Source organism: Eptatretus burgeri, chromosome 5, assembly GCF_056783735.1.
Source record: "Eptatretus burgeri isolate ZD-2024b chromosome 5, Ebu_testis_v1, whole genome shotgun sequence".
Classification (NCBI taxonomy): domain Eukaryota; kingdom Metazoa; phylum Chordata; class Myxini; order Myxiniformes; family Myxinidae; genus Eptatretus; species Eptatretus burgeri.
In genome coordinates, this window is record NC_140965.1 from 6736113 (window position 1) to 6749194 (window position 13082).

The 13082-nt window shown below is 43.6% G+C and overlaps 1 protein-coding gene across 3 annotated transcripts in view; it reads left to right on the plus strand.

Moving 5' to 3' along the window:
• The window catches only part of ELOA (elongin A), a 46093-nt gene that overhangs the window by 20110 nt on the left and 12901 nt on the right, over window positions 1-13082 (plus strand). For all 3 annotated transcript variants that reach the window (XM_085880587.1, XM_085880589.1, XM_085880588.1), the window contains 2 exons: window positions 7550-7647; window positions 8210-8390. In XM_085880587.1, coding sequence (XP_085736713.1) covers window positions 7550-7647; window positions 8210-8390 — 279 coding nt within the window. The remainder of the gene's footprint in view (window positions 1-7549; window positions 7648-8209; window positions 8391-13082) is intronic.

Genomic DNA, 13082 nt, shown 5'->3' on the forward strand with positions numbered 1-13082 from the left:
CAAGATTTCCAATACACTATATCAGTATATTGTACATACATTTTCCACATGCACATGCAGGAACTGGAAGCGATACTAGTATGAGTAAGAGTTTTTCCCAGCACATTGTAGTCAAGATTTTTTGCCAACCAATGTTTTATTTGACAACTGTGTTTCTTTTTTACTGATTGTGTAGGTTCTACCTGTAGCAGTTTTTGGTTCTACAGAAAGAAGTATATCAGAAATGTCTAAAATGCAGTGATCTTCAATGTCAAGAGAAAAATAAACTATTTGCGGGCCCGTTTGGATGAAGAAAATTCACTTTCACTTCATGAGTGTCCTGAAAGGCTTCCATGATGCAGGCAAGCCACCATCTTCCATCATAGTGTACTGTGACATAACCTGAGAGTTTCCTGTTAAAAGTTGGTGTCGATTTTGAAATAGCTGACTCGATACGGTGTTCCTCGCTAAGGCTGAATTCGCTTACTTGAAGAGCAGTTTCAGAAATAGGGATGAAAGCATGAAGTTTTTGAGTTCTAGCTATGGTTTTGGCCATTTTTAACCTTTCTTCCAGATTTCGTTCTTCTTTGTCATACGCCTCTTGCATCCCATAGCCGAACTTCATTTCATTCAAACCATTTTCAGCAAAGGCGAAAAGATCTTTTGGAGAAATCATTTGACTGTCGTAAAGGGGCTGTTACACCTTGACGTTTTAGCCAGCGTATGGCAACGTATCAAAATGTAGGTAAAACGCTGGCGTACGCTGAACTATTGATGTTTTTTAAAAAAGTTTTTGGCGTATGCATAACGTATTAGTACCACACAGATAACGTTTCGATAACTTATAGATAACTTATACCAACGAATGCTTCGCGTGTTGTCGGCGTTCACAACGTATGCCCAACGATAGTCTTACGTATGCATAGCGCGTGGCAGCGTATCGCCGACGATCACGTGGCGTAGCCTATTAAAAGGCTGCCGCTCGACGATTCAAATCATAACCGCACTAGACATCGAAGTGTCAACATCACCGTCATGCCGTCACACCTTGACGTTTTAGCCAGCGTATGCCGACGTATGAAAAATTTGCCGAATACGCTGGCACACGTAGAATACGTTATGGGTAAGTTTGGTATATGTTAAGAGCACGCTGAAGCACGCGGCATACGTCGTAGTACGCCGAGCACGTCGACAAATTTTAAGCATGCTCAAAATTTTTCGACGTATGCCAGCATATGACTCACACGTTCCACATACGCTGGACATAAGTTGTAGGCACGTTATGCGATCGTTGACACACGTCGACACACGTTACTTGTAAGTTACTCATACGTCGAAACACGTCGAGGTAATGTCTAGCGTACCCGAAACTTATTTCTAACCTATGAGTAACGTGCTTTGAACCTATGTGTAACGTATCTCCAACGCATATTGACGTATGTAGATGTATTTGATTGACGTCTTCCGGACGACCACAGAACTTACTGAACGTGTTTCTAACTTACAGCTACCATATAATGGCGTATTGGCAGCGTTTCGGGGAATTGGTATATAAAAATGGTCTTCACAGGAGGAACCCGCCAGTGTTTCAGACTCCATGGTGAGTACATGTCCATGTCAGTAGTATCAGTAGTAGTAGGTGAGCGTGGCATTACTAGTCGTAGTAGGTGAGTGTGATGGGGAGGGTGTGGCTGATGATGGATCCTCCTTGCGTCTGCGTCCACAGCCACGGCCAAGAGACTTCTTTGCAGCATTCTTCGAAGTTTTCTTCGGCCTTTTTTATTTTGTTAATGTTTTTATATGCTGAACTATTGATTTTTTTTTATTTTTTAAAGTTTTTGGCGTATTCATAACGAGTTGGACGTATGCATAACGTATTAGTAATGTACACAGAAAGTTTCGATAACTTGTACCAACGAATGCTTAGCGTGTTGGCGGCATTCACAACGTATGCCCAACGATAGTCTAACGTATGCATAGCGTGCGGCAGCGTATCGTCGATGATCACGTGGCGTAGGCTATTCATAGGCTTCTGCTCAACGATTTAAATCGCTGCCGCTCAACAATTTAAATCATAACTGCACTAGAAATTGAAGTGTCAACATCACCGTCATGCCGAAGAAAAAATAAATAAATAAAAAAACCATGGAGTCTGGAACACTGACGGGTTCCTCCTGTGAAGCCCATTTTAATATACCAATTCCCCGAAACGCTGCCAATACGCCATTATATGGTAGCTGTAAGTTAGAAACACGTTCAGTAAGTTCTGTGGTCGTCTGGAAGACGTCAAATACGTCAATATGCGTTGGAGATACATTACACATAGGTTCAAAGCACGTTACTCATAGGTTAGAAATAAGTTTCGGGTACGCTAAACGTTACCTCGACGTGTTTCGACTTATGAGTAACTTACAAGTAACGTGTGTCAACGATCGCGTAATGTGCCTACAACTTATGTCCAGCATATGCGGAATGTGTGAGTCATACACTGGCATACGTCGAAAAATTTTGAGCATTTTAAAATTTGTCGACAAGCTCGGCGTACTACGACGCATGCCAGCGTGCTTCAGCGTGCGTAATTTCATTCGCACAGAATCTTCCACTTTACTTCGCTTTTCAGGAACGTACCCTGGGTTCCGTTCCGCCTTTCGTTTGTCGAATGGGCTTTTGCCTATCATCCATAACGACTGGTTTAATAGGTCAACTTCTGCTTCTCGCTCAAAAACCTCCTCGTCCTCATCTGTCGAAATAGATTCTGCAATGCCTTTGATAGCCCCCTTAAATGGGGCCCGATTGGCCCCCAGGTCTGAAAATTGACACATAATGTTTTACCGTGGATACAAACATTTGCACAAAAAAGAATGAAATCTGAGATGATGTGTCAAAATTTCGCTGAAAAATGTGTCCACTTGACGTGGAACGCCCCGAAGGGAGAGGGATGGGGCGGGGTATACGGTAAACAAAATGGACACAACAGGAACTTTCAGGTCTTTACACGACATGGGCTTTCAGGAAGGAAAGCAGGGAATTTGAAGGAAGTGGGTTTGGGGTGGATTTGCAGGGGGAGAAAAGATCATGATTTTGGATAAGAGATGGTGGTGAACAGCTGTTTTGAAGACTTGGAGGGAAGAGTGGGATTGAAGAGAGTGTGGGAGTTTGTTCCAAAGGTGGGAAAAAGGAGGAATGAAAGAGTGAAGGTGAGCAGTGATTCTATATTTTGGGAGTTTTACCAGAAGGGGGTTGCTGACGGACCTTGAGCACCCTGCGGAAATATGGGGGTGGGGGGTGGCATATCTTAGACAGAGCAAGGGGAGGGGGAAGCCATATCGGAGACAGTAGAAGACAAAAAGACCACCGACCTGTGCGTTTAGAGAGTAAGAGACCCAAAGACTCAGCCTCATCACAGGAGATACCAATGATCTTAAATGCCTTGGTTTCCATAGCGTGAAGCCGAGAAAGGTGAGAAGCGGGAGCACCAGCCCAGAGGGGAGAGCAATACTCCATTAGGCTGCAGACGAAAGCTTTGTATGTGGTCAGGATCTCAGGTGTGCCGAGGAAGGACTTTGCACGATGGAGGATTCCCAATCGGCGACTGGCTTTGGATGCCAGTTTGGAAATGTGGCTTTCCCAGGAAACATCATGGTAAATTGTGAGATCCAGAAGATTGGATGAAAGGACTTCTTAAAGTCTTTCCTTCAAAATCTTTCCTTCAAGTTTTTCCTTGAAAGGAATTCTTCAAATTTTCTTGTCTTCCCCATTTTCAGCGGCATTCGAGTCGAAATATCACTAATCAAACTCTCTGCTTTGTCGAGATGATGTTTTAGCCGAGATAATTTTGATTTTTCACTTCTCGTACTTTCCTCGATCCACATTATAAATTCTTTCCAATTTACCTCCTTGGCGGTTTTCGTATTCCGCTCTCTACTTTCCAATTATTTTCTCAGATTTTACAGTCTCTCCTTATCAAAAGTACCATCTTCGGGAAAATTTAATTTTATCTCACCTTTCATCCACTTACACCATTTTCCAATATCACTTCCAGATTCCGGCTCGTAATTATCATACATTTGTCGAGCACAAGTTCCCTTATCGGGGGGCCAACGTGGCCCGACTTTCCTTGCTTATTTCCCATTCTCAAGCTTATACTGTCGTGGCCAAAAATATTGGCATCCTTGCACTTTTTTCAAATAATGCACCATTTCTTCCAGAAAATTGTTGCAATTAAAAAATCTTTTGGTGTCCACAATGTATTTCTTTGGTTTGCGGTGGAACAAAACAAAAAAAGCTGAATAAATTACTAAATCTTAGCTTATTCCACACAGAAATCCTAAAATGGCCCAGACAATATTATTGGCACAATTTAGAAGTTGTTAGAAATCATTAGATTTCAAACAGGTTATTCTCCTTTACTTTGGAATTGAACTCCACCTGTGGTGAGTTGCAGGTGCCTGCAAAAGAAAAATCACTCATTCAACCAGTTTGAATAGAGAAAATGAGTCATTCTGCTGTTTTGTGTCACTGTGTGTACCGCAATGAGCATGGAGAAAAGAAAGGAAACCAGAGAATTGTCTGAGGAGGTCAGACATAAGATTGGAGCCAAGCATGGACAATCTCAAGGATACAAGTCCATCTCCAGAGACCTTGATGTTCCTGTGTCCACCGTACGCAATGTTATCCAGAGGTTTAAGGCCCATGGCACTAGCCAACCACCCTGGACGTGGCTGCAAGAGAAAACTTGATCGAACATTGCAGTGAAGGATTGTTCGAGCCAAGCATGGACAATCTCAAGGCTACAAGTCCATCTCCAGAGACCTTGATGTTCCCGTGTCCACCGTACGCAATGTTATCCGGAAGTTTAAGGCCCATGCCACTAGCCAACCTCCCTGGATGTGGCTGCAAGAGAAAACTTGATCGAACATTGCAGCGTAGGATTGTTCAAATGATGGAGAAAGCACCTCGATCAACTGCCAAACAGATTCAAGCTGACCTTCAGACACAAGGTACGACAGTTTCAACTCGCACCATCCGTCGCCAACTCGATGAAAGGGGGGTTCTAGTGTGGGAGACCCAGCAGGAGGACCCCACTGCTAAGAGAGACAGACATAAAATAAACACCAATTACTGCACCATCGACCCAAGAAGAAAGCCAGACATGACACACACACACACACACACACACACACACACACACACACACACACCCACACACACACACAGACACACACACACACACACACACACACACACACACACACACACACACACACACACACACTACCCAACCTATTCTATTTAATGCTTAAAATATACGGAACCTCCAAAACATCCAACCAATTGGACTCTTTCTCAATGGGACTTCTCAACCCATACAACCCCTCCTCTATACTTCTGGGAATGTCAATCCCGTGCAAGAGTATAGCCGGACGTCAACCCATCTCTCTGTGCCTTTAAGGATTCTAACTTCGGGCAACCCGGTCAGCAGGACATTACATGATGCGCCAAAGGGGAATTTCACCCCTCATCTTACTTTTGAGACTTTCACCTCCTGGATACCCACATCGTAACAAAGCATCAAACGTCTGACTAATGGGACTTTTAACCATTGTATTACTCTGGGGACTCAACCCCTTTTATAACATTCATGAAAGCAACAGGATTCTAACCTGTTTCCTGTGGCCTTATAAGTGATTCAACTGAACATTGAGATAAAAAAAAATTTGGATCACGTTACCCGGAAGGCTGCAGATGGGGCATACGACCAGTGGTGACAGCAAATACAGAAGAATTAGGGACTTTCAAAAGGTTCCCTTACGTTGTTTCAGCTGGCTTTCAGTGTTTGCTGCCACCCAGGCACAGCTCTCCAACCTCCTCTTCTCCTGGGTTTGTGATCCTGTCCATGATGCTAAAACTGTGGAAGAAAACTCACTCACAGGTTCTTTTAACAACTCACTCACAGGTTTATAACAGAGTTGAGTCATTTAAATATACGTATGGAAAGAAAGGCACTCCAGCAATGGTGAAACCTCGAAGTGCCCCCAGCCCAGGCTCTTTTATACTCAAACAAGGACAAGTGGGGGACAGAGAGTGAGATGGCTGGACAAACAAGACAAGGTAAGAAACAGCTGTGCTCAGTCTCTTGGTTTCAGGAGTAGTAGCTTGCTCAATGCCTCAAGTCATACAACAACTGGGGTAAGTTGGAGTCTGGCCAATGGGGAGAGAGCACAAACAATTCCCATGGGAGATAAAACAAAGTTTCAACAGTGCAATATCGAAACAGATGCACAGATAAAAGGATGTGAACAATCCCACCTACATGTATGTTTTATAGAGCATAAATGTAGTACAGGATTAATATTTATATTTCCAATGAAATTCTTTCAATTACAGCATGTTACATACGTTCAGTCATTATAATTAATGTACCGTCACGTGGGCTCAGTACCATTATTTTATCACTGGTTACAACTTTTAATGCTTTACTGAGCGGTCCAGGCAGATGTTTTAATAGGAAAACCACTTCTACAGCGGTTTGGATATATGCGGTGTCGAAGATCCCAGCAATGTCAAAGATTTCCTCTTCAAGCATTTGTAATTGGTGTTGCCAGCCCAAAGTGTGAATGAATAAAGACAATGCTCCTCACTCATAAAATATTATTTGAACTTTGGTAAAATCCTGCCGTTGAGAGGATTCCCTTGTAAACGTGATTATCCATGTATTCTGGTACGTTTGCTTTTTTTTTGTAAAACGTACATCTGCCTTCAGTTGATATTGATTTGTGATATCGATTTGTCATTTTTTTTGATTAAAACTATGTAACGACCTGGAAATGTTGCATAAGTTCCAGGAAAACTTTATCAATTAGTACATGGTTAAACATAACTTTAGATATTTCTTATTTAGTTCACAAAGTTAATGGATGTAATTCATGGCTTTTTGTGGAGACGCATTGTGGGAGCTGCCGAGGTTCTTTGAGCAGTGCTAGTCAATGTAATGTTGATCTTTATAAATGCTGAAAACGTGCCCAAGTAATGATTCACTCCCTTGATCTGTGTAACTGTCTGTGCCTCCAAACCCTGGGGAACCTCGAAGGGGCTGTTGTGCTCTTTTCTGATTGGCTGTACTTGGGTCTTCCCTCCATTGTTTAGACCGTTTCACTCCTTTCCCAGTAGCAGAAAGCAGTTTTTTATTTCGAACTGTGGGAATAGTTACTCTCTCGCATATGAAAAGCTTTTTATCTTTTATCCTGCTTGTTCAATCATTTCCCCCACTCGTCCCTGTTTCATATATAGGGCTTGCATTAGTGTAGTTTGTTTTTTTGAGAATGTTATTGATATATTTTCTCCCGTATGTGCACATATGTATTTGTATTAAACATTCTACTTTTGTACGCTGAACCATTGTGGAAATTGAGTTATTTTCCACCACAGTGGCCATTTTCAGGAACACAATCCCCGTATATGTTGAGACCTGACTGTATCCTGTTTTGATGTTGTTTATTTATTTATTTATGAAATAGTTTGGGCTCTGATTAATTGTTCCTTCCAACTTCACTGTCTTCATTATAAACAGCTATCCATGAAGTGGGTGGTGTGCCATTTGATATCCTAGAGCCTGTACTGGAGCGATGCACACCTGAACAACTTTACCGCATTGAGGACTGCAACCCGGTCAGTCGTCAGAGCACAGGCACCTCCCAATTTTGTGCTTTGAAATTATTTTTAATCTCCCCATGTACATTCAATACCTGATTTTACAGCAAACTTCATAGTCAGACAATTATAGCGTTACCTTACGATCTTGGGACGACAAAAGCAGTTGGCTGCATTACTGGTGTACTTCCCTTTGGGGATTTGTGGGTGGGAAGGGGTGAGGGGTGAGGTGGGAACAGTGGGAATTAATAAAAATAGTGAATTTGTGGTTACTTACATTGCGTTGACCAATTCTCGCCCCACACCCTTCCCCTCCCCCCCTTCCCAAACACCCTTTCCTCTCGCTCTCCCCATGCTGTCCCTCTTCCTTCTCGAGTCATTATTGACTTATTGCGCCATGACCAAAGGGAATTCCAGCTGGAACACTGATGGGTGCTCCTATCTCATTTGTATTGCTTCAGCATAGTTTTTGGAAGCTTTCATGGCGTATGAATTTGGTGCAGAAAGTAATTCTGTGAATCGTTGGAAGTGCCTCGGGGGAGGTCTGTGAATAAGCTTCAACACCTGTGCACTTTTTCAGCACTTTGTTGAGGATACGGACGGGCTTTGGATGCAACATGCCAAAAAGGATTTCAGGAAAGACTCCCGAGAGGAGTTTGAATCTTGGAGAGAATTCTACTTGCGCAAGTACGATGAGCGAGAAGATAAACTAAAGAAGATTACGCAAAGTATCAGCTCGATGCATTCCGGCAAACCTAAAGGTACTACTTCTTTCACTCTCAAATGTTTGTTCTTTTCACTTTGTTTTCTCATTTTTTTATCACAAGAGCTAATGCTTTTAACATTTCAAAACAATATTCTAATCTTGCTTCACAATCTTATTAACCTCTTCTGAGTTTGTGTAAATAAACCATCGGTCCTGTTTGAAACAGCTGATTGGTTTTTCTTCTATCTGCCTGTTTATCCCACCTGAGCTGCAATAAATCCATTTGGTACAATTGACTTTTCTTTTGGTAGTTAAATGCCACCACTTTCCAAAATATGCAATTGGCTTTCATTTTTAATTTATTTGTTTCACTTTACCCTCCTCCCAAAAAAAACACAAAAAAAGAAAGAACATGTAAAACAAAAATGGTGTATGCCCACACATCTAAAGTCACATCAGAACAAAACAAACTATTTACTCGTCCAAAAATACCTGATCAAGCAGACAGCCTTTTCGGTGACTTATGATCCGCAATAAATTTATCCCACTGATAGGGTTTTGTTACCTCTACCACCAAAGGTGAACGGAGGTTATGTTTTCACCCCTGTCTGTTTGTCTGTTTTTTTCCGTGAACAGGATATATTAAAAAGTTGTTGACGGATTATGACAAAACTTTGTGGATGAGTTGGGTAGGTCATCGCCTTAGCATCAAAAGGTTCTAACTGGCAAAGGTTCAATTGTCAGATGGAACTTTTTAGATTCCAAGGTGACAAGAACAAACCAATTAGATAGTGGTTAAGGTCTGGATGCAGATATAGCGTATCAGTGGGTTTAGCGATCTAGCAGAGGTATGCGCTCTACCTAGTGCTGCTATAGTTTTGCCTATACTTTCAAATTTTCACATTTGTCAGCCCCAGTCATAGTGCAGTGTGTATATAATTCGAGAAGTGTCTGTGCTTATTTTTTATTATATGCACACCTGAACCGCTGGACGGAATAAGTTGAAAACTGGTGGTTGCACATGGGAGGACATAAATCTTCCTTTATAAATCTCCCTTTGGTCCATGAAGGATGAATCAAATGGCCTAGCTCTCCTCACTCTCTTAAAGCTATAACTCACGTTTAACCAAATTAATTGCTTGGAACCAAAGCACCCATGATTGGTTAAAGACAGATTTGCTTGACTGAATGCCCCATTCGTGCAACATCCATCATTTGATAATCCACCAATCCCAAGCCTTCATGTCACTAATATACTGGTCATTTGATTTCAAAGGCTTCTGAGTAAGGCTTGATAATCTTTTTCTTCTTTAGACCTATTGGTTTATATCTTCTTTAGTTTTGTGACTGATCGAAAAGAAGCACAAATAAAACAAAAAATATAACCTTTAACATCTAGTTCTTGCTATGCAGATTAAGGCAGAAGCCAGCCCAGCAAACTTTATTGTGGATAATTGTAATAAAATAAAGTATAATTGCTTGCATTTTGGTACAAATGCTACTATTATGCTTGTGAGTCAAAGTAGGTGAATTTTTATGTGTTTTTTATTGACACCACAGGGGAAGGATCAAGCACCAAAACCAAGAAAAAACTGAGCAAAAATAACCCCCAAAATCAAGAGAAAATGCGGCTTTGTTACTTCCGCCACTAAAGGTGGACGAAGGTTGTATTTTCACCCCTCTCTCTGTCTGTCTGTCTGTTTGTCTGTGAACAGGATATCTCACAAAGTTGTGGACGGATTATGAAAAACTTTGGTGGATGAGTTGGTTCGGTGATGAGAACAAGGCGATTAGATTTTGGTTCACGTTTGAATCCAGATCTCGCCCTATCGGTGAGATACAAAATGTAAACTGTTCAGCTTGGCGGAGACCCTTGGGTAGAAAAGCAACGAAAGAAGATGGGAAAATATAAACAAGATGGGAGGACTACAGATGATTGGTCCACAAATATATAATGAGGGGCGAGAATAACTTTTCTGGCAAACAAGGAGCATTTCTGATGGCACCAATAATGCAAGCTAGTGGCCGGGGAAGGGCTTCCCGGAATCCCTTGTGTGGTGCGGATCCAGTGGCAAACTGGCAGAGAAAGGGATCAAAGATTATGCTCCAGATGATGAGGCAGCCTCCGAGGGCATTATGCCAAGGTTCTGGTCTCTAGCTTTCTTGCTGCAAGTCTGTGGGAACACCAACTCCAACGGTACCTTCAAGTAGGCAATGCACAACCAGGAACACAACCCGTAAGGGAAGCAGAACCCCAAAAATACACCCCCCCTCCCAATGTTGCAGCCTGCCCCAATAACTTGCAATGAAACCAATATTCTGCTAAGGGCTCCTCAAGGACAGGTGGTGATACTGTAAAGGATTCGGCGGTGGTGGGATTCGCACCCTACTCTTGATAGCCAAATGTTGAAGATTCGGCATCACTTAACAGCACCGCCGTATCCAGGGTTATAACGCCGGCTGGCTCGGCACAGGTCTCGGGTCACGCACCTCGGCTCGCGATACCAAAGTGCACCTGGGCCTTACCAGTTGGGGAAATAGACCCCGGCCACAGACTGGGTTTGTCAGAGACCGAGTGAAGTCTGCCAGTTTGTGGCCCGATTTGGTTTTATATACAAAGCGAGCGGATTGTTCCTCAGCACGGCACAAATAAACTTAAGGCGGCAACTTTCATACAAATCAGCCAGATTTATTGGGGACACATCGGGGAACACAACACAAGCAAAAGCATTCACGACAATGTTATAATTGATCTATAACCCGCTCTTAACTAGGGAGCCACGGATAAGGGTTTTGAAGGGAACCCTAGCGAGATAAACCTTAGGCCTGGACGACATGCAGACAGGATGCAGACAACACGCAGACAAGACGCAGAGTACTTGGTGATGCCCCATGGACAAGGGGAAGAGTCAAAGGCACGAATGCGGCTCGTGAGAAGCCGATGTCGACGGATTTGAGCGGCCAAGCTTGAGCACGCCACGTTGCGAGATGGCACTTGTACTCCTTCTCCCGGCACCGCTTGCGCACCAGCATGGCAAGATCGTGCTCGTTCTCTTATCGGCACCGCTTGCGCACGCAGCCTCGGCGCGTCCAGCCCCCGTAAGTTCGACGGCACAAGACAGTCAGATCGATGGTGGGTTCCAGCTAGTTTCTCACAAGGTCCAGTATACAAATCCAGGCCTGGCCTGTTCACCAGACTAGGCCAAAGCGGGGTGTTGGGCTCTGCAGGCGGATCGATGGGATTACAAGACGTGTCGAGCCATGCAGTGAGTCGGGACAGTCAGAGGCTCCGTCACTGGACTCCGGATGAACCTGTCGATGACCTCCTCATAAAAGTCGATCGCCGACTCCCCTCATGCAGTTCCTCCTGCCTTCATGGGGCTCGCTCTTCTCACGAAAGCCGATCCCAGACTCACCAAGCAGCCAGTTTCTTTTTACAGCCGTTGCTCATCCAGCAGAAGGCATACTGACCTCATGCAGTTCCTCCCTTACCTTCTTGGGGCGCACTCTTTTTACGAAAGCAGATCCCAGACTCGACACTAGCAGCCGCTCATCCAGCAGAAGGCAGACTGACCTTATGCAGTTCCTTCCTTGCCTTCCCGGCGCTCGCTCTTCTGGACACTCCCCCAGGGACCCGTGATTGGTCCATTGCTCGAGATTGCAGCTACCCTCCACCAATCGGCTGTCGACACGTCTCGCCAACCGACATGCTCAGAGCGCTGGGCAGGGCTAGTTCGGAGAGGGGAAGGAAAAATAAGCAAGGCGCCTCCCGGTACACGAACACTGGACAGCCTGCTACACCTCCCGACACACATGTAATGTCCAATTACCGAACAACCTGGCTAAACATGCATTTAAGGGGGGATCTGGGCTAATCCTATATTTACTAACACACTAAGGGCCATTTCCGCAACAATACCACCCCGGGCGGCTGCGAGCATACCACCTTGAAAGTTGAGCAAAAGGGCAAGAATATGGTGATTATGAATCGGCAGATAAAATTCCAAAAAACACGATTGCTATTTAGTTTTCATTCTTGGTTCATTCACATAACTGGAGAGAACCCGTCCTTATGGATGGGTTAATCCCCCCAGAATTGGCGTATTTTAATAGGACTGGTAATGTCCCTCCCACCGGGAGTGGCGCTATGCCGTACATATTTGCAGAGAGAGAATTTGGATTCTTCCCCCACCATGAACCCCTGGCACTTTGGGGTTTTTTATTGACTAAAAGCTTTCCGTGCACCCCCATCCCCTTCCCTCCCTCCCTCGAGTACAACCAGCAGTTTTCAACTCATTTCTTCCATGGTTTATGAGTGCAGATTAGGCAAACAAACACACAAACAGAAACTTCGCCAATTATAGTATGATAATAGGCCATCTATTGTCTGTACTGTCCTTGCACAAGAAAAATAAATGAGTACATTTTATATACAAAAACGGCACTCGGTAGAGCACATTCAGAAAGTAGACCAAAAAAATGGAAATGCCTGGGTAAATGAGGGACACAAAATATATTGAAAGCAACGCCTTCCACACAGGTGTGGCCCATGTGTTAATTAATCAAATAAGATCCTATATCACAGGTCATGTATGTTTGGATTCATGTATGAAAATGCTGCACACAGGCCTGGTTGCCTATAATTATTGCTCGCATGGCTAAAAGAGTTAAGCTCAGTGATTTTGAAAGAGGGGTGATTGGGGAGCATTTGGCAGGAGCTTCAGTGACAGAGCTCAACTTGCTGATG